General features: G+C 34.5%; 1 protein-coding gene across 4 annotated transcripts in view; it reads left to right on the top strand.

Moving 5' to 3' along the window:
• LOC111158948 (Ral GTPase activating protein catalytic alpha subunit 1) overlaps positions 1–25,784 on the top strand; it is a 246,811-nt gene that overhangs the window by 29,671 nt on the left and 191,356 nt on the right. For all 4 annotated transcript variants that reach the window (XM_022521311.1, XM_022521309.1, XM_022521306.1 and 1 more), the window contains exons 2-8: positions 5,277–5,387; positions 6,169–6,218; positions 10,543–10,600; positions 17,438–17,481; positions 18,798–18,975; positions 21,117–21,232; positions 25,390–25,528. In XM_022521311.1, coding sequence (XP_022377019.1) covers positions 5,277–5,387; positions 6,169–6,218; positions 10,543–10,600; positions 17,438–17,481; positions 18,798–18,975; positions 21,117–21,232; positions 25,390–25,528 — 696 coding nt within the window. The remainder of the gene's footprint in view (positions 1–5,276; positions 5,388–6,168; positions 6,219–10,542; positions 10,601–17,437; positions 17,482–18,797; positions 18,976–21,116; positions 21,233–25,389; positions 25,529–25,784) is intronic.

Raw genomic sequence — 25,784 nt, 5'->3', positions numbered from 1 at the left:
ATCTTTATTCCCTTTTATCACACTCCTTTTGTATGAGGGTTAGCTTTCGTTATTAATGCTTAATTTATTTCCTTTCGGTCAGAGAGCATAGTTTGAGATCTGTGACTCCTGGTACTTTTTCTGTTTGTATCCTTACTTAGTTTTGTTAATATCCTAAATATCCCCCTATTGCGTGGAAAGATTTATTCTCTGTTGGATTTAGAGTTTTATTTAGTAGAGTTTTATTAGTTAAATACGAATTGTGTTGTTCAAATCTTTTGTGGACTTACTAATCTTGCCTCTATTAAGTAGGAAACAGATGTATAAAATCTACCACGCAACTAGTTGGTTTGTTTCTCCTTAGAAATTTGCTGGTCTTTGCTTTTTATATTTTGAAACTTTTCATTCAAATTAAAGCTTCATGGTAAATACAGCCTTCTATCAAAATACATAGACTCTCTTTAATTGTAGTAATTCTTGCCTTAGTATTTATTTAGACTTTTATCAAGGAATCAGCATTGATACTCAGTTAGTATCTAAGTGTTATATTGTATTTCATTCCTTTAATCATTTTGGGTTAAAATTTTTGTTCTTAGTAAATACCTTGGTATTTGTGGGTGTCTTAAAATGCATTGTGATTACAACTATCTCTTAACTGAAACATTTAATTCATTAACTTTTTTTGTAAATATTGTGTATTTATTTTTATTTTTATCACCTCATTCATCTTTATTGGGGTGGTTTTCTTTACTCATTTCTGTTAGCATAAGCTTTTCTATATTTTTCTCTTCCAGTGGTTAAGAATTTTGCATTCTGGGGCACCTGGGTGGCTCTGTAGGTTAAGCCTCTGCATTCAGCTTGGGTCATGGTCTCGGGGTCCTGGGATGGGCCCACATCGGACTCTCTGCTCGGTGGGAAGCCTGCTTCCCCCTCTTTCTCTGCCTGCCTCTCTGCCTGCTTATGATCTCTCTGTCTCTGTCAAATAAATAAATAAAATCTTAAAAAAAAAAGAGTTTTGCATTCTGTTATTAACTCTTTTAGTAATAACCACTCTTTTTAGTGGTAACTCAATAAATTTCAATAGCATACTAGTATTAAAGTCAGAATTCATCAGCATTTCTATCATCCTTTCAACAAAGATCTTAAAATACTCTTTCTAGCATTTCTGTTTCATCTTTGACATTATTGTCTATTATTTTACTTCCTCCTGGTTGGTAACTTTTGTGTTAATTTGTTTGTTTGTTTTTACTATTCAGTATTCATTTAGATTTACCCATGCATTTTCCAGTTTCTTGCTCGGGTTTGCTTTTCTTATTTCTGTGTGAGTTTATTTCTCTTCTTTCAGAAATCTTATATTTCTTTGCATTTGAGTGAGGTTTTTCAAGTGTTAACCTCTAAGGATGTTAGAAAATGCCTTTTCTTCATTTTCATGTTCGTGTTATTGATCAGTACTTTAGCTGAGTATAGAACTTTAGATTGACTATTATTCGTCATTAGTTCTTTCAATATAAAGTTGCATTGTGTCCCTGCTTCTGTTGGGCTGATGAGAAGTCTGCTGTTAGTTTTGATATTCTTATATAGGTAATTTTTGTTGTTTTAATATCTCCATTTTATTTTTGGTGTTAAGATGTGTCCATGTGTAGATTTGTATTTATCCTGCTTGGGACTCAATATGCCATTTTTAGTCTGAAAGATATTTTAGATAGTTCTTAGATATTATTTTTTTGAATACTGTACATTTTCTTCCTGGCACTTCTTAGGTAATCTTATCCTTATCTTTTTCATCTTTTTATTCTCTGTTATTTTTGAGTAATAGCTTCAGTTCTGTGTTCCAGCTTACTTCTCAGTTTCCTCCCTTTGTCCTTTTTTCTTCTCCCTCTCATTTCTCAACTTATTTCCATTTCCCATATAGCCCCTCTCCCTCTTTTGGAGCCTAATTGTATATTATTTATAGTTTATCCAGCCCAATTGTGTATTATTTATAATTTATCCATTTGTATTTTTCACCTCTCCTTCCTCCCTTCTTTGTTTTTTTTTTTGGTTTTGTTTTATTTCCTACCCTGCTTTCCCCCATTATGTAAATTTAGGGAACTGGTGGTCAAAAATATTTAGTAAAAGAGTTTCTGTTTGTTGACTAGTTCATTATAAATAGAGGGAGTCAAAAGGAAATAAGTCTAATTTTAATTCAGTATCTTTTTAGCAAGTATGTAGTTACCAGGCTTTCCTAACATGCTCTGTGAGAAGGAAATGAAGAGACTGTCTTGGCTCCTAAATTAGGTTATAAAATCTTGAGTTGATTCATGTTTGCTTTTGTTTTGTTTTGATTTTTTTGTTTTGCTTTGTTATTGTTCTCTTATTTTCTTCTTACCTCTGGAACATTAGTTATGTTTGAAACATTAACTTCAGGAAATGTAGAGCTAATTATAGTAGCTTATTTATTCTAATTTCATAGTCTTTGTTACTCTAAACTGCTGTGTGGGGAAAAATAGAATACTTTTCCTGTTTTTCTCAGCTGTGTATGTTTTTATTTTGAAAGTCTGTAAAATATGTTTAACTAGTATTTGATGGCTTCATATCTTCCTGTGGCAGATAATAAATTACTAGTGTTCTATTCCTGTTACACTGGAGGCTGAATAACATATATTTTAAGTGCATGGACAGTAGTAGATCCAGGCTATATGGTTTAAATCCCCGTCTCTGTTTTTTACTAGCTGAATTACTTACTCTGTGCCTGTTTCCTCATCTATAAAATAGGGATAATAATAGTACTTATTTCATAGTGTCATTGTGAGAATTATAGAAATTAATTTCAGTAAATCACATCCTATATGTTGGACATACAGAGTGTCTAACATATAGGAAACATTCGGTTTGTGTTAGCCATTATGTTTTTCTAGTTCTGTGAAAAGTCACACAGGTAGTGTTACTGATAGGAGTGAAATTTTGGTGTTCTAATTACATTCTAGATGAAGCAATGTTTTGCCAGTCAGGAGGTTATGCAGTCTTTTCTAGTATAAAAATTTTCAAGCTAATAAATGAATCTAATAAAGTTAAAATAACCTGTTTTATCAATAGTAAAACATATATTTGAGTACATATGTGCTGAGCACTGTGTTAGGTTTTGGGAATACTAAGGTAGACACAGTTTATATTCTAAAAAAGCTATAGACTAGTCCTGGAAAGAAGAAAAAAAAAACATGTAAAATGTAGTTATTTCCATAAGATAGAAATGTAGAGAATCCGAAGGAATATAGAGGATAGGGCATCCATCCTTTCCTTTGGGAGGGCAGAGCAAAAGGGAAAGTCTTGGAAAATTCCATATACAAGATGTCACTAAAAAAATCATTATGATTATTCACAGGGTAAGATATTACATGAAAGGGTTTAAAGTGCTATCTATATGTTGTTTACTATTTAATTTTATTCTGAAATCTTTTATTGAGCCTTAGAGCATTTCAAGAAATTAAATGATATTTACCTTTAATTTGAGTTTCATAACAATTAATAGTGTATTCTTCATCTCACTCCCAGCTTCAAAAATCTTTGCTGTTTTTCCAGTGCCTTTTTAAAATTTATTTTTCATTATAAAAGAAATGTGTGTTTTTTTTATTTTTTTATTTTTAAAGATTTTTATTTATTTATTTGACAGGCAGAGATCACAAGTAGACAGAGAGGCAGGCAGAGAGAGAGAGAGGAGGAAGCAGGCTCCCCGCTGAGCAGAGAACCTGATGCGGGGCTCCATCCCAGGACCCCAAGACCATGACCTGAGTCGAAGGCAGAGGCTTTAACCCACTAAGCCACCCAGGCGCCCGAAATGTGTGCTTTTAAAATTTTTTAATTTTTTAAAAAGATTTTATTTATTTAAGTGAGAGAGTGAGAGAGAGAGCATGAGCAGGGGGAGGGAGAGGGAAAAACAGGCTCCCCACTGAGCAGGGAGCCCCAACATGCGGCTCCATCCCAGGACCCCGAGATCATGACCTGAGTTGAAGGCAGATGCTTAAGCAACTGAGCTTCCCAGGTGCCCCAGAAATAAGTCCTTTTTGCAAACAAAGTTGAATAATAGGAAGTATATATTAAAAGTAAAAGTTCCCTCTTCCCCTTTTTCTTCAACCTTCTCAGTCCCTGAAAATAACTCAAACAATAAGACGTATAGTATGTATACGTCTGTTTCTTGCTTTGAATAATAATTTGTCTCCTTTACTTTGCATTCAAGACATTTTATGACATATTTCAAGGCTATTTTTTCAATTTTATTTTTATCAAAATGTTTTAGGCTCTAACTAAAGTGAATTATTTTTCTGTATCCTGTCATGCTTCATACTTTCCTCATTTTGTTGTCTTTGCTAATGCCTCGAATGCCCTTCACCGCTTCATGTTCAAAGTCCTTACTATCCTTAAAAGTCTTTTCAAATAATAAATCCTGTGTTAAGCTTTCCTACTTTCCCTACTTCCAACCCCTTTTAGCTTTGAAAGTAATTTTTGTTTCTAAATTGCCAATGTACTTTGTAACTTCATTTTCAGTACCTAACACTTTCTGATGTGCATACAGCTATATGTTTGATTTTGTGTGCGCTGGACTATATTGACAATTCCTTTAAAGCAATATTATTTGTTCGAGCTTTGTAATACTTAAGTGCCTATTTATAAAGTCTGTTGTTATGTACCTATTTACTGAGTAAATGTGTTTTGGAAAGATAAGATATATAATTACTCTAGAAATACTGATTTTAAACTCTTGGGGATAAGTTGAGAGAAGCATAGCTGTGAATTGAAACTAGAACTTGACTCTTTCCTTGGTTTGGTTAAATACTCAAAATAAATTTCGAATAAATCTCTCTGAGACGTTGTGTGTGTGTGTGTGTGTGTGTGTGTGTGTGTTTTAGGAAACAATTATTATGATAACCTGATTTAACCTTTTTTTTTTTTTAAGATTTTATTTATTTATTTGAGAGAGCTACAGAGCACATAGTGGGTGGGGAGGGGCAGAGGGAGAAGGGCACAGGGCTGGATCCCAGGATGAGGAACCTGAGATCATAACCTGAGCAAAGGCACACACTTACTTAATTGACTGAGCTGCCCAGGTACCCTTTAACCTGTTTTTAAATTAAAAAATTTTTAAAAACTAAAGTTGTGAGAACAAGGATATAAATAAGTGCATATCTCAAATATTTTAATAGGATAGAATTTTAGGAGCAGTTCTTTGACTTTTTTTGAAGGAAACTCACCATTATGATAATTTGCTGAACATGATTTAACATATATATAGTCACTAAAAACTGTTTTTGTTTCCTTTTCAGAGAATGCAGAGTCTATCGATCTTAAACAGTTTTTTGACCAACATTTTTCACATATATATTACGTGTTCTTTGAGAATTTTGTGACTATTGAAGCTAGTCTTAAACAGAAAGGTAAGATGTTATAATTGGCCCTGACTTATGTTGATGTTTCAAACAATTGTCATAAATATCCACTTGAAAATTGACCCTTGGACACTGAAATTTTAATGTTATTTCACTTTTTTTGTGAAACATCTTTCAGACACTGTCTCAAATTATGGGTTAGTAATACTTTCTTCATTCTTTTTAGAAGGCTTACAAGATTTGCTTTTTGCCTGGTCAGATTTATTTACCTGTTTCCTCACTTTCTTTGCTCTGCCCTTAGAGCAAACTGTGAAGTTTGAGTAGTCATTCTCATATTTTCATTTTCAGAATTTATTCTAAGTTCTCTCCAGTGTATTATTTTTTTTTAAAGATTTTATTTATTTATTTATTTGCAAGAGAGAGAGAGAGAGAGCATGCACGGGCATGTGAGTGGGGGGAGGGGTAGAGGGAAAGGGAGAAGCAGACTCCCGGCTGACCAGGAAGCCCCAGATGGAGCTTGATCCCAGGATCCTGAGATCATGACCTGAGCCCAAGACAGATAGTTAACTGACTGAGCCACTCAGGCACCCCTCCACAGTATATTATTTGCTTTTAGATATAAATATGTGGGATCTAAATTTAATTGTTGAAAAGAATAGATATGCTACAGTATTATCTATACATTGAACAGAATATGCTTTAAATATTTTATTAAAGAATCACTGAGAAGATACTTTAGTGCTTGAAATATTTTAAGCTTTTTAAATGGTTATTAACAGTGAGGACAAAATGATAATGTTTAAAATATTTTTCTGTAAAAATGTTTTAGGTCACAAGTCTCAAAGGGAGGAATTGGATGCTATACTTTTTATTTTTGAGGTAAGTGTTTGCCCATCAGTTTTTTTTCCCCTCAAAATAATTCTTGGAACATGCAAAGGAATATATCAAAACTATAGAGCATGAATTTGCCTTGCTTTCCAAGAACTGAATCACATTTCTTGACCTAAAAACATATCTGACTTAATTTTTAATTATTTTTTGAGATATAAGTGTTGTTTTTAGATAGAAATAGAATTACGTTTTTATGCATGTGACACCATAGAATTGGTAATACTATAAAATAGTTAAGTGTTTTATAAATTATTTTTCTATATTACTTTGGATTGGGGTGGGACAAGTCTTTATTGTTAAATAAACAGAAGGAAGTAGGAACATTTGATGCTCTACTAAAATTTATATTTTGTTTTTGGCATACTGATAAAAATTAGGGTCCCCTTACTTTTAAAATAACTCCTTGCCTCTTCATTCTGTCTTTCAAATCAAGCAATGATAGGAGTATTCCAATCTTTAGCAAGAATTCAGAGATCTGGAGACTTGTGACTTGAAAGACAGTAAAGAATTTGGAAAACTGGGTCTCAACATTGAGCCATTTTGTCTGTTGGTAATTAAAGATAATTCAGTTTTATACTTTGGGTTCTTTGACATGGTTTAGAGGAATTTGAATAATCTGATATCTCAGGAATTGATTTAGCTATTGATTTAGTCACAGCTAAAAAAAAAAAAAAAGGAAGCTTTTTTTTTTTTTTTTTTTTTTTTTTTTTTTTTAAAGGAAAAAAAAAAAAAAATTTTTTTTTTTTTTTTTTTTTTTTTTTTTAAGAGTTCTGGATGGAGGTAACTGGTGTTTGTACCTATTGTGCTATTTATTTTCAGTAATCATTGCCCCTGAGGAATTTGCTTATGTTTATATCTCCAAGTGTTTGCATGAACTATTTACAAGGGGAATGTTAAAACATAGGTGTTTTGAGAAAGAATGAAATTATCAGCAGAAATCATTCAAATTATGTTCTCTAATGCGGAATTAAATGAGGAAATCAATAACAAGGAAATTTTGTAAATTCATAAATATGTGAAAGTTAATGAGTACACCCCCAAATAACCAGTGGTTCATAGGAAGATGTGGTATACCAAAACTTAGGGAATGCAGGTAACCAAGCACTCAGAGGAAAATTTATAGTTATTTATAGTTACAAACTTAATATAATAAAGGAAGAATGATATCCTATCAATTACCTAAGCTTCCACCTGACAAAAAGGAGCAAATTAAACCCAAAGCAAGCAGATAAAAGGAAATAATAAAGATTATAGCAGAAATAAATGGAAGAAAGATTTAAAAAATGGAGAAAACTAACAGAACTAAAAATCGGTTCATTCAAAAAGATAAGAAAACTAGTAATAGGTAGCCGTACTAAGTAAAAAGAGTGAGGAATTAAATTACTAAATTCAGGAGTTAAAAAGGAATATCACTAACGACTTTATTGAAATTGTAAGAGAATACTAAGAGAATACTATGACCAACTGTGTGCCAACAAATTTGATAAATAAAATGGACATGTTTCTATAAAGACAGAAAGCTTTGTGATTTAGAAAGAAATAACAAATCTGAAAGACTTACAACTAGTGAAAAATGAATTAGTATTTAAATAAAATCCCACCTGGAAAAAGCCCAGACCCAGATGACTTCACTAGTGAATTTTATCCAGACATTTAAAGAAAAATACCAGTTCTTCAGAAATTCTTTAATTAAAAAAACAGATGATATTTCACAGTTCATTCTATGAGGCCAATATTACCCAACCAAAACCAGACAGAAACAAGGAAAGAGAATTACAAAATATTTTCATGAGTATTGGCACAAAAAATCCTAAAAAAAAAAAAAAGCATATAAAAAGGATTATACAACATCACCAAGTGGGATTTATATATGAAATACAAAGTTCAACATCTAAAAATTAACCAACTAGTGTATAATAATAATAATAAAATAAAAGACAAAAAATATGTTATTGTTGATAGAAAGCATTTGGCAAAATCCAATACTATTTCATGATAAAACACTTAACAAAATGGGAATAAAAAGAAACTTTGTCAGCTTGATATAGGACATCTACAATCTACAAAAATATACATTCAAGACTGTACCTAGTGCTGGATACTGAATTCCTCTTTCTTAAGATTAGGAACAAAACAAGCATATCAACTCTTGCCATTTCTATTAAATATTGCACTTGGTTTTAGCTAGCCAGGGAAATTAGGCAAGAGAAGGAAGTAAAAGACATCAAGATTGAAAAAGAAGTTAAAAAATAAAAGGTATCAGCAGAGAACACAAGATAAGAATTTCTGGAAAGTGTTCCTTAAGACATTCACGCTTGCCCTGTGTTGAGGAAACTGAGATAGATTAGTTAATGGAAGCTCTTTCAGGACCTTCCTTCTATTAAAAAATAGTGTTTATTTTCCTGTATGTAATATATACTGATCAGTTGTTGTCTTTAATGAATGAGTGAATTTTCTTAGAATATAAAGATGTTAGATACAGGGCTTTCATCTTTTGGAAAAAATATGTAACCTTTATGCTGATGTTTTTCTACTTACAGTGGGGATAATAATATCTGACCTCTATCTTTAGAGACTAATGATGATTTTCATATTTTATTTTGTTTTGTTTAAACATTTTATTATTTAACCACAAGCCATTTACCCCTGTGGCAACTTTTCTGACCCCTCCTGCTTAAAATCCAAAAGGTCAGAAGGATTGTGAGGCCCCATTTTCACGGTCTGTATTCATACTGAAAATCAAGATCAAAGGAGCTTTTTTACCCTTCTGCTCCAGGGAGGTTTCTGCCCTCCCTGAGCTCACCTTAGTAATGATGATTTTTAAAAATCAAGAAATTTATAGATTAACTGACTTCCTCTTTTTGGAATGAAAAGTGCCATTATGTGGTATTAAAAATATGATGCAGGATTTATATCAATTTTCCTCTGTTAAGACTATACATGGTTTCTTTCATCTTTATAGTAACCACATAAAAATAAAGACGTTTATTTACTTTTTATAAGAGGCTAAATCTGAAGTATAATAGTCATAATTTAGGAATGTTTCTGGGTAGTTTACAAACTTATCTTTTCAACTTACAATTTTATCCCTTTCCATACCAAGATAAATACAATTATGCAGTTGCTGGCTAGAGAAATATGAGGAGGGCAACGGTAAAGAAGTTTGTGTATCTCATGTAAAATTTCTTCATCATTCTCTTGTATGAGATGGACTAGTGGAAGATAGAGAAGTGTAAAACATGCATGCCATCTTTTGTGGCAAAATAGTATAAAAGTACATATTTTGGATTAAGCATATCAAGATTGGACTCAGTTCTTCCACTTTCTAACTTAAGCACATTATTTAACCCACTTTCTCCTTTTTTAACTGAGATTAATAAACTCTTTTTAGGCTGGTTGTGAGGATTAATGAGATACCATTACATATAAAAGCATCTAGTGTTTGGCCCTTATGAACACTTTGGTTCATGGCATTTCTAAAGTATAACAGTAGTAAAAGCAGCAGTAACAACAAACTTAAAAAACTCATTCAGCAAGCAGGTGAGTACTGGGAGCTTAGTTTAGTAGCATAGTAAGGCAGCTGTTGAACTAGAATAATTCACACAGAGGAAATTTGTAAAGGGAATTAAAGGTAAAATTTTGAAAGTGTTATATGTAAAAAGCGTTCATCCCAATTAATGGAAACCTGTATTAGTTTAACTGTAAGGATCCTGAATTTTTAAATATTGTTCTTGTACCTATAGCCATCATAAATATAAGTACCTTTGGGTTCATGTGAATCAAGTCAGTACAAATATTTGATGTGATTTTTGTAAAATCAAAATATTTTTCCTTCTTTTATCAAAACAGGAGGAAGAACTACTCAAAGTGAGACACAATGTCACAAATAATAGTATCTGAAATAATTCAGAATTTATTAGTAATATCTACAATTTGGAAATTCTAGGAATAGCAAATTTTCATTTTGAAATATGTTAGAATTCATTATTTAATTCATAAAGAGGGATATACTTACTTTCCACATCATTGTGAAAGATAAATTTCATTAGTGTCTTGTTGCAAGTCTTTGTTAGTAAAGCTTGTTGGGTTTTGCTTTTGGTGTTTTCAAATATTGATCAGTGTGCCAGTGCTGAAGTAGTGCAAGTCCTGTCAGATTATCTCAAATACTGTTTTGTGTTGGTGATGCTATCTATATTTTACATAAGAAACTGTTACAGGCTTATTGTAAGCTCTTTGTTTATTTTTCACATTGCACAGAATGTGGTCTCATTCCTTGCTTTTCATTCTTTGTTTTATTCGTACTGATTTTTAGAAAATTTTACAACTTCTTCCAGAGAGAATTCATCAGCGATGGCAGTTTCATAGTATTGGTAAGTGATTTGAATATATATTTCACATTTGACATAAATGATAATATATGAAAATGCTCTGTACTGGGTTGGTCATTATTTGAAATGAATTTATAGTTTATGTTTTAGTAGAAAAAATATAAAGAATACAAGACTATACTTAATGGGAGTGTAAGATTAAAAATAATAGATGAAGGATTTCCAGTCAAAATTGCATATTAAATTTCTTTGATCTATCTGTTCTTCTACTTTTAGTAATGATAAAACTACAAAACCAAAAAAATAAAAGCAGACTCAGCTCAAAATAAACATCTGAGAATCAGAAATGGAAGCGAAATGTTAAGTGCCAAGTAGAGTGGGCTTCAGATTCAAAAGCAAGCAGTGTCAGCTGGCAGTTTGCGCCACAGAAAATAGTGAGGAGAACTAGAATTAACTTTCTTGCTTGTGGGGCCAGAGTAGAGCTTTCCAGATCATGGAATGAAGCCAAAAACAAAAAAGGAGGGAAAAAAAAAACCTGTTGTGGGTTACCGTCAGAGACTAAATAGGGAGGAGATCACAAACTTTCTGTTACCAGGAAATAAGCCAAGGTGCTTGCTGGTTTGGAGTCTGGTCTTATAATAGTAACAGTGTCACCACAGTCCTCTTAAACTCTTGTTCTCAGACATGTTTCCCCTCTGTGATTAGAAACTGCAGATAACAGTTGTTGGCTTTCTTATTTATTTATTTATTTAGGTTTTAGTTTTTCAGTGTTCCAAGATTAATTCTTTATGTACCACACTTAGTGCTTCATGCAATATGTGCCCTCCTTAATACCTACCACCAGGCTCACCCATCCCCCCCTCCCCTCTAAAACCCTCAGTTTGTTTCTCAGAGTCTACAGTCTCTCATGGTTCGTCTCCCCCTCCACTTTCCCGCAGTTCATTTTTCCTTTCCTTTTCCTAATGTCCTCCATGTTATTCCTTATGTTCCACAAGTAAATGAAACCATATAATAATTGACTTTCTCTGCTTGACTTATTTTCACTCAGCATAATCTCCCCCAGTCCCACCCATGTTGATATAAAAGTTGTGTATTCATCCTTTCTGACGGCTGAATAATATTCCATTGTATATATGGACCGCATCTTCTTTATCCATTCGTCTGTTGAAGGGCATATCGGCTCTTTCCACCGTTTGGCTATTGTGGACATTGCTATGAACATTGGGGTACATATGGCTCTTCTTTTCACTACCTCTGTATCTTTGGGGCAGATACCCAGTAGTGCAATTGCAGGGCCATAGGGTAGCTCTATTTTTAATTTTTTGAGGCATCTCCATCCATACTGTTTTCCAAAGTGGCTGCACCAACTTGCATTCCCACCAACAGTGTATGAGTTCCCCTTTCTCCACATCTTCTCCAACATTTGTTGTTTCCTGTCTTGTTAATCTTTGCCATTCTAACTGGTGTAAGGTGGTATCTTAATGTGGTTTTGATTTGAATTTCCCTGATGACTAATGATGATGAACATTTTTTCATGTGTCTGCCAGCCATTTGTATGTCTTCTTTGGAGAAGTATCTGTTATGTCTTCTGCCCATTTTTTGACTTAATTATCAGTTTTTTGGGTGTTGAGTTTGAGGAGTTTTTTTTGTTTTTTTGTTTTTTTTAAAGATTTTATTTATTTATTTGGCAGAGAGAGAGACACATCGAGAGGGAACACAATAGGGGAAGTGTGAGAGGGAAAAGCAGGCTTCCCAACAAGCAGGGAGACTGATGCAGGGCTTGATCCAAGGACCCTGGGATCATGGCCTGAGCCGAATGCAGATGCTTAGACTGAGCCACCCAGGAGTCCCAAGGAGTTCTTTACAGATCTCAGATATCAACCCTTTTACTGTAGTGTCATTTGTGAATATCTTCTACCATTCCATGGGTTGCCTCTTTGTTTTGTTGACTATTCCCTTTGTTCTTTAGAAGCTTTTTATCTTGATGAAGTCCCAAAAGTTCATTTTCACTTTTGTTTCCTTTGCCTTTGGAGACATGTCTTGAAAGAAGTTGCTGTGGCCGATGTTGAAGAAGTTACTGCCTATGTTCTCCTCTAGGATTTTGATGGATTCCTGTCTCACATTGAGGACTTTCATCCCTTTTGAGTTTATCTTTGTGAATAGTGTAAGAGAATGATCGAGTTTCATTTGTCTGTATATAGCTGTCCAATTTTCCCAGCACCATTTATTGAAGAGACTGTCTTTTTTCCATTAGATATTTTTTCCTGCTTTGTCGAAGATTATTTGACCATAGAATTGAGGGTCCATATCTGGGCTCTCTACTCCGTTCCATTGGTCTGTGTGTCTGTTTTTGTGCCAGTACCATCCTGTCTTGGTGATCACAATTTTGTAATAAAGCTTGAAATCAGGCAGCGTGATGCCCCCAGCTTTGTTTTTCTTTTTCAACACTTCCTTGCTAATTTGGGGTCTTTTCTGGTTCCATACAAATTTTAGGATTGTTTGTTCCAGCGCTTGAAAAATGCCGGTGAAATTTTGATCAGTATGGCATTGAAAGTATAGATTGCTCTGGCAGTATAGACATTTTAACAATGTTTATTCTTCTGATCCACGATCATGAAATATTTTTCCCATCTTTTTGTGTATTCTTCATTTTCTTTCATGAGTGTTCAAACTCTTTCTCTTCAGATGACGTGATACTTTATATGGAAAACCCAAAAACTCTACCCCCAAACTACTAGAACTCATACAGCAATTCAGTAATGTAGCAAGATACAAATTAAATGTACAGAAATCATTTGCTTTCTTGTACACTGACAATGAAACTATAGAAAGGGAAAGTAGAGAATCGATTCGTTTACTGTAGCACCAAGAGCATAAGATCGCTTGGAATAAGCCTAACCAAAGAGGTAACAGATCTAAACTTCAGAAACTACAGTTGTTGGCTTTCATTTAGGCTTTGGTTAAATGTCAGGTTTGATTGCTAAGGATGCTAATAACCCTTCTCTCATGGGGAATATGCGGATGGCCACCCTGTCTACATTGTTGAAGTAGAATGTTATGGGCCTTATATTAATTTGTAAAACATGTATTTGTTTCTCTTAAAAAAGAAAGTCATAGATTTTATTTAGGCCTTACATTTTTTAAATCCATTATAGCAAGTGAAATCTTTTTTGGACACAATTTATAAATGGGCAAAGGATTTGAATAGACATTTCTCCAAGATATACAGATGACTAATAAGCACATGAAGAGATGTGCAGCATCATTAGTCAGTAGGAAATGCAAATCACAGTTCTAAGGAGATACCACTTCACATCTACTAGGATGACTATAGGCAAGGATGACTATAGGCAAAAAAAAAAAAAAAAATAACAAGCATTGGTGAAGCTGTGGAGAAATTGGAACCCTCAAACACTGTTGGTGGGAATGTAAAATGCTACAGATGCTTTGAAAACCAGTCTGGCAGTTCCTCAAAATATTAAACATTGAGCTCCTCTATGGGGGAGCTCAGCACTTCCATGCCCAGATATATACCCAAGAGAAAGGAAAACATATGTCTGCATAGAAATGTATACTGTAATGTTTGTAGTACCAGTCTTCATAATAGCCAAAAGATGGAAATAACCCAATATCTGTTAACTGGTAATTAGATGAGTAAAATGTATTTTATCTTTAAAAAAAGGAGAAGTCTTTTGTGGGGCTTTGAAACTGTAAGCCTTCCCAATTAATTCCCGAAACAAAAGAAACTCCGGACATCTAGGAAGGATATTGATGCAGGGGCTAAAAAAGGCTTTAGTAGATAAAGTTTGAGACTAAATGTAACATACTCATTAACATACCCAGAAGAACTCTTACAGTTCTTACAGCTGTTAGTAACTCTTACAGCTCGATAATAAGACAGATATTTTTAAATTAGCAAAATATTTGAATAGACTTTATATCAGAGAAGAAATACGAATTGGTGATAAGCCTTTGATAAGGTACTCAAACAGTGAAATCCTATTTTGTGTTTCATAATCATAAAAATGTCTCTGAAGGTTGTTTATCATGATGGGTCTTTTTTTTTTTAGACATCTGAACTTCAAGAGTTTATTGTATCTTCTAAGAAATGTAGCCTTAAATCTCCGAAAGAGCTTTAGGCTCTCTACTTGTCATGTTTTAATAATATTCCAATAAGTATCTATCTTGAGAAAATACATAAATGGTCATTTTTCTTTGTCATTCAGAAAAATGCTAAAACTGTTTTCTTTCATTTTTGTCATATAAAGGAAAATAATGAGTCATTGATTTTTTTAAAGTAGCTGTATTGAATTATTTATATAGGTAAAATTCATCTAAGTAAATAATTTAGTGATTTTCAATAAATCTTTAGTTACCACTGTCCAGTTTTAGAACATTTCCTCACCCTGAAGTATTCCTTGAAGCCCATTTATAGTCAGTGCCTTTCCCACCACCACAATCTGCTTTCTGTGCTCAGTAAATGTCTTTTTTTGACATTTCATGTAAATGAAATCATACACTTTATAGTAGTTTGCATTTGGTTTCTTTCACTTAGCATAATTTTTTTGTTTGTTTTCCATATTATGGCATGTGTTATCATTCCTTTTTATTGCTGTATAGTATTCTGTCATGGACATACCATGTTTTATCTACTCACCAATTCGCGGATATTTATATTGTTTCTAGTTAATTATACCTCACTTATTCTGTTTGTTTTATTATAGATGCCTTTCCGTTTTCTACGTATAGGAACATGTCAACTGCAATTTAAGATAGTTTTTTTTTTTTTAAAGATTTTATTTATTTTTTTATTTATGAGAGAGAGAGAGAGAGAGAGAGAGAGAGAGGGAGAGTGTGAGCACAGGCATACAGAGTGGGAGGCAGAGGCAGAGGGAGAAGCAGGCTCCCTGCCAAGCAAAGAGCCCGATGTGGGACTCGATCCCAGGACACCGGGATCGTGACCTGAGCCAAAAGCAGCCACTTAACCAACTGAGCCACCCAGGCTTCCCAAGATAGTTTTATTTTTGATTTCCAATCTGGTACCTTGAATTAATTAATTCATTTTTTTCTTTCCTTCTTTCTTTCTCTCTCTTCCCTCCTTTCTCTCTCTCTCTCTCTTCTTTCTTTCTTTCTAGTCTTCTCTACTATAGTGTTGAATAAAAGTGGTGAGAGCAGACACTCTTGTATCATTCCTGATGTGTGGAAAGCAGTTAACTCTTTCACCATTATGTATGGTGTTAGCTATTTTTATAGTTGTGACAAGAACTTTTATTAAAGTATTCCTGGGAATAACAAAAATTTGAAAACAAACCAAATGTCCTAACATAAATAAGATTAATAGTATGGAATGGGATTGTATATAGCAGTTAAAGTGAATTAATTAGAGCTATATAGATCACTAGAGATATTGAAAAGTTACTTACTTAGGGATCCTGGGTGGCTCAGTTGGTTGGGTGTCTGACTCTTGATTTCAGCTCGGATCATGATCTCAGGGTCATGAGCTTGAGCCCCAAGTGAGGCTCTGCAGTGAGCATGGAGCCTGCTTAAGATTTAGCGCCACCACTCTAAACACCACCCCCCCACCCCCGCCACTTTCTTGCACATGCACTCTCAGAAAAAAGGAAAGTAACTTATAGGAAGGATTGTTTTGTATATCATACATAAATGTAAGTTTTTAAAAAACTATTAATTAAACTTCAAACTTAATCACATTTGGTTAGTTTTCCATATATGCTCTTTTTCTGTTCCAGAATCCAGTCCATGATACCACAGTGCATTTAGCATATATGGAATTTTTTAGGGGAGCTGATTAAAGACTATGTAAATACTACTATGTAAATACATTTACATAGTATTGCTTTAAGAAATTGGGTTTGTGCAAACATAAGGAAGGGAATTACAGATAAGTCAACACAGTTTTATTTGAAATGGTAAAGCTTATTTTTGTATGACAAATGAAACTTAACCAAATAAAGTCCAGGTTTGATGTGTGTGTGTGTGTGTGTGTGTGTTATCTTGGTATTATTAGAAAGAATTAAAAAGTAGGTTTAGAACAAATAGCCATGGAAGAAATTGTTACTGATACAAGTTTTTAAATATATAAACCAATTCTAAATATTTTATTGATTTATAAATGATAACCCTCATATAAAAATATTTTGGAAATAATTAATACCAAAATCTGGATAATGAGTTTTTCTCGGAAGGAAAGAGGAGAATGATTTGACATAGTTTCAAACGAGGCTTCAATGATACTTGTTAGATAAAACATCATAGATAAGGTAAATAAATGAAATTTTGAATTTATAAGAAACATGGGACTGTGTTTAGATTTGTTTAGACCAAATGGCAGGTCTCTGGATGTTTGTTAATGTGATTTCAGTATTTTATTATAGAGTTGAAAAGTTGTATAAATTAAAAAGGAGTATTAAAGATGGCTTTGAATATTCCGAAAATGAAAATTAGTACAATGAAAATGTTTGTTCGGAAATATTAGAATTACAGAAGTTCATGTGGTTAACTAAATGGAAATTTCCTACAGTGGTTTTTATTTGTATTAGTGATGCAGAAAGTATTTAATTATATCCTTGTCTTAAATAAGAGATATAAAGAGATAATGCTGTAGTAAATGCAATTGGGATTAGGGTTTGTTTCAATAGACTAAATCATGTTTAATTCCAATAGACCATGTGTTGAAAAGGTGACTCTTTATATGCCCTCTGGTTCCAAAATTATGGCCAGAGGGATATCAGGGTCACCAAGAATAATTTGGAGATTGCCAAAGACTTGTTTTAAAGTGTTTTCAAGTCTGACCGAGAACTCTGACATTTGGAAACAACTAAGAAAATATGAATATTTTCAATCATGTTTCCTTTTTAGGATTGATCTTAAAGAAACTACTTCACACAGGAAATTCCTTGAAGGTATAATTATATCTTTTTTCTATGACTTAAAAAAAACTGTCTCTTGTTCTACTTTTCCTACATCAACTTTTTTCCTAAAAATTTTTGAATTGTCTTTAGTTTACTTATTTGAAGTGAACTGACTTAAAATAAAATATAGCATCATATTTAGTATGTATAAAAATACATACTGGGTTGACTAGGCTATTGAAAAACTTTGCCACTGCATTGAGTGATTCACTAGAAATACTTTACTCTGGTCCCCAGGATACAAAAATTATTCAGTCTTTCAACAAATTATTCTTTATATTACTATAAATATTCTTAGATGTATGGAAAAATAGAGGATTTATATTAAAAAGTTGGTTTTATTTTCTTTTGATTATCTCATTGTGCTGTGGTAAGAGAAGCTACCCAGTGCAAAAGCCTCTTATAGGTTAAGTGAAAGTTTCCTATCATGGGTAGTTTTGGTATCAGGGCTTGGTATAGCAGTACAAAGGAATCAGCCTTCTGAATTGTTTTCTTGTTATCGCTGTAAACCCTAAGGATGGCAGCTGTTGAACAGCTTTAACAGTGGCCATTTACAAAGCTGTGGTAGGGCAATTTCCAAAGCTACCAGGGAGATTAGTTTAGTGAAGAACTTTGTGTTTTCGTTGTCAGAGATTGAATGTTTTTCTCTCTTTTCCTATTCTCTTCCTGGAAGAGAATTTATGCAGTCGTTGAAATATTTGTTGTTTTTTGTATATGGGTATTGTTCTAGGTACTTAGAATATAGTAATAAGTCAAAATTTCTGCTTTGCTGGTTAGCAGCAAATAATAAATAGATGACATAATTTCAGAGAGTGGTAAGCTTTTTAAGAGCAAGAACATTGATTTAGTAGGGCACACCAAGATCCCCATAACTATTCCACCTTTTACCGAAGTCACCGTATGAGGAACAGTTATTGCCCTCGTTCTTTTTGCTTCTTGGATTAGACCAGTGGTGTTGAGAAAGAGGGAAGTAAACAAGAAGGAAATAATTTTCTGATTTTTTTTTTTTTAACCAATGGAAATTATAGAATGAAGATTACCTGATGGCCAAGTTTATTCTGTATTTGTTCAGAATCCATGAGTTTAAATTTATAAATAATGAGAGCACAATAAATGACATGGATATAGTAGCCCTTCTTCTTTCCTTCCCTCCCCTCTTTTCTTTTTCCTTTTCTCCTTTTTCCATTCCCTCCTCTCGTTTGTTAAATAACATTCTCTAATCATCTTTTAGAGAATTTTGGTCTTAAAAGTAAGAAAATATTTCCCTTATAAGTAAAAATACTGTTTTTCATTTCATTTCATTTTAGATCAGACGGGAAGGTGTTCGTCTTTTCTTACTATGGTTGCAAGCTCTTCAGAATAACTGTAGCAAAGAACAGCTTTGGATGTTTTCATGCTTAATTCCCGGATTTTCAGCACTACAATCTGAACATGGACCTCGAACTTTAGATAATCTCATTAATCCTCCACTCAACCTTCAAGAAAGTAAGATTCGTGAGATCTTATCCATCAGTATTTCAGAATTTCCTATGTAGTTTGTTAATATAGTTTTAAAATGTTCATGGGGCGCCTGGGTGGTTCAGTGGGTTAAAAGCCTCTGCCTTCTGCTCAGGTCATGATCCCGGGGTCCTGGGATTGAGCCCCACATTGTGCTCTCTGCTCAGCGGGGAGCCTGCCTCCTCCTCTCTCTGCCTGCCCCTCTGCCTAATTGTGATCTCTGTCTGTCAAATAAATAAATAAAAAAAAAAAATCTTAAAAAAAATGTTCATATGTTTATTTATTTATTAAAGATTTTATTTATTTATTTGCCAAACAGATCACAAGTAGGCAGAGGCAGGCAGTTGAGTGGGGGGAGGGGGAGGGGGGGAGCGGGCTCCCTGCTGAGCAGAGAGCCCAGTGTGGGGCTCGATCCCAGGACCCTGGGATCATGACCTGAGCAGAAGGCAGAGGCTTTAACCCGCTGAGCCACCCATGCACTCCTGTCCATATGTTTATTAACTGGATAATTCAAGGCCATGTTGTATAATGTAGGTTTTATTATTTTTTACGTATGATGAGGCCAACAGATCAGAAGATGATTGTGATTAAAAAAAATAGTTACAGTTCCCGAGGGGAGAGGGCATGCCACACCAGGGAGGGTGGCCAGAGGGGGAGGTACCAGGGTCTGTCAGGGGTAGGGCATTAAAGGCAAGAGCCCTTATTGTGAATTCTGTAGGTAGGAACATGTGAAGCAGTGTGACAGTCCTATGATTGGCTCATTTGGATAATTTCAGCAGGCTTAGGTGCATAGTGGCTGTCCCTCATTGTCACCTAAGTACCTGAGTGATTAGGTCAGAGGAATAGTGGCCTTGAATGTGAGAGCTGGATAGAAGAGGATTAGAGGTGTGGACCCTGGACTGGTTGGTTTGCGTGTGGAAGGCATGTTCTCTGGCCCATCTTTACTATCTCTGGGAATTAGCTCTTTAGCCCTGGGAGAGACATTCTCTCCCTGGTCAGCAAGGCTTCTGGTGTTAGAGCGTCAGAAACACGTGGTTCATAGAATCACGTGTTTCATTTCATCACGTATTCATTTATTCTATGAATAAAATTATTCATAGAATAATTTTACATTTATCTTTCATTTCTAATTCTCATGTGTCATCTTGTATCCTTAAGTTAATTTAGATGTACATTGAAGTACAAGAGTATTTTACTTTGTGCCAAGAGGACTGTAACAAAACTTATTTTTATGAGCTTAATTACTTGGCTAATATTTATTAAGAAACAGGTTTAGGAACCTGCCTGTACTAAACTAGGTGCTGCTTAGGAAATATTTAAGAGAGTTCAGCTCATTGTTGGTTGATTTTCTTGAATTTGCATTTGTTATAATGAATGTTTTTGAATACTTGAAATTTTTAGAAAATGCAAGTTTCTTATTTTGTACATGGACTTTTATAATCAAGGAACTAAGATGCTGTCCTTCCTTTTTGAGAGGGCAATAGCATTTCATTCTTTGAATAAGGGGACTACCTTTAAGAGTAAGTGTGGTCATTACTAGAGTAATATGTCCTTTAATTGATAAATAAGTTCATTATTGTTGTTTCTCATCATACTATGGAACTTTTATATTGGGCACACTTAATGTTAATTTTAAAAATATGAGTTCTTGGGGCGCCTGGGTGGCTCAGTGGGTTAAAGCCTCTGCCTTCGGCTCAGGTCATGATCCCAGGGTCCTGGGATTGAGCCCCGCATCGGGCTCTCTGCTCAGCAGGGAGCCTGCTTCCTCCTCTCTCTCTCTGCCTGCCTTTCTCCCTACTTGTGATCTCTGTCTGTTAAATAAATAAATAAAAATCTTAAAAAAAAAATGAGTTCTTTTTCAAGTAAGATTCACTCTTAAGCCCTTTGTTATCTGTCCATCCCTGTCACATTCTCTCAATCAAGGGCTTATGAAGCAGCTGATTACTTAACTTTATGGTTGTTGTGATGGACTGGTAGGATGATCTCAGATTCATTTCAAGGTCCAATCATTAGAATGTTTTCAAGTACTATTTACTGCATATATGTTTTACATTTAAATTTTATTTGGATCACATTATTTCATTGTTAAATTTGTTTTGTAATTATACTAAAATTTTGTCTTTGTATAGCTCAAGTCACTATAGAGGAAATCACTCCTCTTGTCCCTCCACAATCAGGAGATAAAGGACAAGAAGATCTCACAAGCTATTTTCTTGAAGCACTTTTAAAATACATAGTAATTCAGGTATGTGTTATCTTCTTTGATATCATCCCTCTTACCATCTTGTGTGGGTAATTAATTTTTCTCTCTCTTTCCATTATCATGTTAGAGTAGATATTTGCTTATTTTCTTGAAGGAGGACAAATTTTTACTTTTGAAAATGTTTGTTAGTATGTCTTTGTCAAATAAAAATCATTGGAGGGATTATGAATCTCTTAGAAAGGGACCTAGCGAGAAAATCTTAAAGTAGACTCTTTTATGTATATAACTTCTTCTGTGGGCCAGTTGGGTTTACTTTCTAATCCTTTCCTTTATAATCAGTAGTTGTGGTCTTTAAGTGATAACTGATTTAGGAATCAGCCTGCCAAGAGGCAGCCAGTAGGGAGGTAGGCTGAGAATGGGATGTGGGTGGAGGAATGTAATTTATACTTTAACCTGTTTGTATTCTATAAATATCTCGGTGAATTTATTTTGTAGGGTAACCTATTCATCTCTTCATATGAAATGTGTATGCCCTTGTTGACGAAAACAGTCTTAGTATATACCCATTTCTTATAACTATTCCAAACACAAAAGTTCCCTGTGTCTCAGAAACTAACATTATAAAGTTAACTCGGACCCTGAATGAGATTGCCAAGATTTAAATCTGATTCTCCATCTTACTGACATAAAAATGATACCTACCCTATTTTGGTGTTTGATGGTTGAATAACTAGTGCAAAGTACTAGAAGAAAAAAGTGCGTGACACAAAGTGTTCTGTGGGTAGTAGTTGTTACTGTCATTATCATTACAGTTTTTCTTTTTTAAAAAACAACTTTTGTACCTTGTATAGATTTTTAAAATGTGTTTTGCTGGTTTGTTGAGATGTAATTGACATATACTAAACTGCAATATTTGAAATATATATTTTGATGAAATTTATTACATGTGTACAGCCGTGCAACCATCACCATTATCAAGATAACAGCTATATTGCTCCTAAAAGTTCTCACATGCCTTTGTAATACATCTTTTTCTATTCCTAACCATTGCCTGATTCCCAGGTGACTATTGATCTGATAACATGTCACCAGAGTTTGCATTTTCCATATTTCCATATAAATGGAATCATATGGTACATACTTTTTTGGGGGGGTCTGGCTTGTTTTCTCTATCATAATTTTTTTGAAAATTATCCATGTTGTTATGTTTCAATAGTTGGGTTCTTTTTATTGCTGAGTAGCTTTTCATTGTATGGATATAACACGCTTTGTTATCCAGTCACCTGTTGATGGTGATATGAGTTGTTTCCATTCTGGCTATTACAAGTAAAATGGCTATGAATATTGATAAACTAGTCCTCATGTGGACATAAAGTTTTTTCTCGTGCGTAAATACCTACTAGTGGAATGGCTGGGTTGTAGAGTAGGTATATATTAACTTGTTAAGGCATGGCCCAGCTGTTTTCCAAATGGTTTTTTACATTCCACCAGCAGTCTATGAAACTTAAAATTTGCTTCACATCCTCACCAACAGCTGGTATGGTCAGTATGTAATTTTAGTTATTCTAAAGTGAATAATGTAGGAGCACCTGGGTGGCTCAGTTTGTTAAGCCTCTGCCTTTGGCTCGGGTCATGATCCTGGGATAGAGCCCCATGTTGGGCTCCCTGCTTGCAGGGTACCAGCTTTTTCCTCTCTTACCTGCTCATGTGCATGCTCTCTCTCTCTCTCTCTCAAGTAAAATAAATAAATAAAATCTTTAAAAAGTAATGAATAATGTATAGTGGTATCTCTGGGCCTTTGCCATCTCCCTACTTAGGTATCTTCCTCACCCTACTGAAATTCTCACACCCCATATTTTACTGCTCTTTTCCTCTTATTCTCCACCCCCTTACATCATGGACACTTTCCTCATCCTTCTCAGTCCTCAAGTCTCCATTGGGCTGCTGCCTTTGCTACATCCCCTTCATGGATGTGCTGCATTTTGTGGTCAGGCTCTAATCACCTACACTTGACTGCCACTGCTTTTACTCTTTATCCCACTTCGACTCCCATATGCCTGTTTTGTATGACTTTTTTTTTTTTTTTTGAAGATTTTTATTTATTTATTTGACAGAGATCACAGTGGGCAGAGAGGCAGGTGGAGAGAGGGGGAAGCAGGCTCCCCGCTGAGCAGAGAGCCTAATGCGGGGCTCAGTCCCAGGACCCCAAGATCACAACCTGAGCCGAAGGCAGAGGCTTAACCCACTAAGCCACCCAGACGCCCCTTGTTTTGTATGATTTTAAGGCTGAATTATTCAGGAAAGGGCAAAGGGGGAAAGGACATTAATATCTTTGTCATTAGTAGAGCCACATCTGGGTCAACTTTGAAAATTTTCAGAGCACGTTTTATCTTCTAAAATTTTTGAAATATAATACATATAATGCATTTACATGACATTAAACCAGTTTTTAGTTTGTTTGTTTTTGGTTTTGGTCTCTTTAACCAACCCTCTATGCTTCCAATTGTCTAGGAACCGTACAGGATGGAGGCGTGTGTGTAGGGGAATCTAAACATGAGGGCCTCCCCAGTCTGACAAATAAGCACAAGGGAGACTGAGGATACATTTCTTTCCTGACCCAGGAAAAAACCTTCCTTCTCTCTATTAACATTGAAGAGACAGGCTGAATTTTCAAAAACTGAAGTAAGAGAGATCATATGAAGAGTATATGAAGAGAGTATATGAGAGAGTGTATTGGAGAGTATATGAAGCAGAACATTAATCTGACTCTTCAAGGGTTTCTAAACTTCTCACACTGAAGAGGTTCTCTGTTATGTCTCCTCTATTTGGATCAGAGAAATCAATACACAAGCCTCAACATGCAATATCATTCACCTAGATTTTCTTTTTCAAGTTTCCTTAGACAGCCATTTATTCAAAGCTAGTCCCTCTACATCTTGTTGACCAAAAACCACCTTTCTCAATTCCATGCAATCCATCTCTATATCCGTACTCAGCACATTCACTCTTCACCCCTCCATCTCTCTCCAGTGTCCAACACAGAGTAACAGAAGATGCAGAAGGTCGGGGAGGCTGCAGAAAAATGTAGTATATTTTAATCAGAACATTTCTGAATTCTCCTGCTTGAGGATAAGCCAGGAAATGGCCTTCTTTAGGCCTCTAGCAGGTAGAAATTTCTCATGTCCTCCTATGAATCTAAAAGCACTATATTTTTTTCTCTCATTAGGCAAGTGTGTTCATTACCTTCTGTTACAGATCACCTGCAGTTTGTCTGTTATCTTTCCTTGAGCATATTTTAAACTCCTTGCAGCCTTGTTCATATTCTGGTTCATCTCTGTTTTCTTCACATAGCCAAACATTGTGGTTTATACAGGGCAGCAGCCAGCTATATGGCTGTTGAACAAAGTAAGAGAGGGAGGTGAATGATAATACAATAGCCTGAGAAAGCTTCATCTCATTAGTTGAGAAAATTCCATACACAGAAGCATCTCTGAAGAGTTCCTGCATTTTATGATCTATGTAGAAACATTTCTACCTCCTCATGTCAATTATCATATGCCATTTGCTATTATGATGAAATGTCTCATTATGTGACCTCTGGAACTAATTTGGCCGAGTTTGCAATTCCAGATAACAGTTCACTGAAGCTTCATTACTACACGAGTAATGTTTATGAAGCTATGTCACAGTCCCAGTGCTGGTACTGGCCAGTGGAGGCTGCTGTGAGCCACGGGTGAAGATGGGATGCTGTAGCCCAACTTCTGGGTACCCATCTGTGTCCTGAATCCTGCTCCATCACTTACTATCTGTATTCCATCATTTTGGTCTTGATTTCTCATTATAACACAGGTGGGATTCACCCACATTGTGCAAGTATCAGCAGTTGGTTCTTTAACTTTGCTGAGTAGTATTCTTTAGTGTGATGCTCCACAGTTTGTTTATCCAGTCACCTCTTCGGTTTCAACTGGAATCTACTAGACTCCTCCACAGAAGATGAACATTTAGATCTGTTTCCTTTGTCAGCCTTCAATGGCATTATACCAGTTTTTACAATTTGCCCTTTATATATATCTAGCTGTATATCTTTAGAGTATAATAGATTACTGTATCACTTAACTAACTTTTTACAACCTTGTTTATGATGGCTAATAATTGTTTCTGTCTCATGGAATGATTCTGATTGTATTTTTTATTTTTAGGTAAAAAGTTTAGAATGGAAGAACAAAGAAAACCAAGAAAGGGGATTTTCATTTTTGTTTTCACATTTTAAGAAGTATTACTTGCCTTTTATTTTCCCAAACATCTGCAAGGAGAATAGTTTATATCATCCTGTACTTGGTAGGTCGTCTGTGGAATTTTCTAAAAGATCACATGTAAAAATAAAATATAATACCTCAATGTAAAGTTGACATTTGTTACCTGTGGAAAACTGATAACATTTAATATTTTGTATTGATTGTTTAAAGATACTATGCCTTGATTCATAGAGAAAGTGGAATTTTATTAATAGGAAAGCTTCACTGAGTGTGAAGAGATTTTTTTTTAAATATCTTCTCTGGATCTCACTGATAGGAAAAGTTAACCCACCAGAAAT

Source organism: Enhydra lutris, unplaced genomic scaffold, assembly GCF_002288905.1.
Source record: "Enhydra lutris kenyoni isolate GAN:26980312 unplaced genomic scaffold, ASM228890v2 scaffoldscaffold4, whole genome shotgun sequence".
In the NCBI taxonomy this organism is placed as follows: Eukaryota; Metazoa; Chordata; class Mammalia; order Carnivora; family Mustelidae; genus Enhydra; species Enhydra lutris.
The sequence above is the reverse complement of the archived record's forward strand: the minus strand, read 5'-3'. Positions and strand labels throughout refer to the sequence as shown.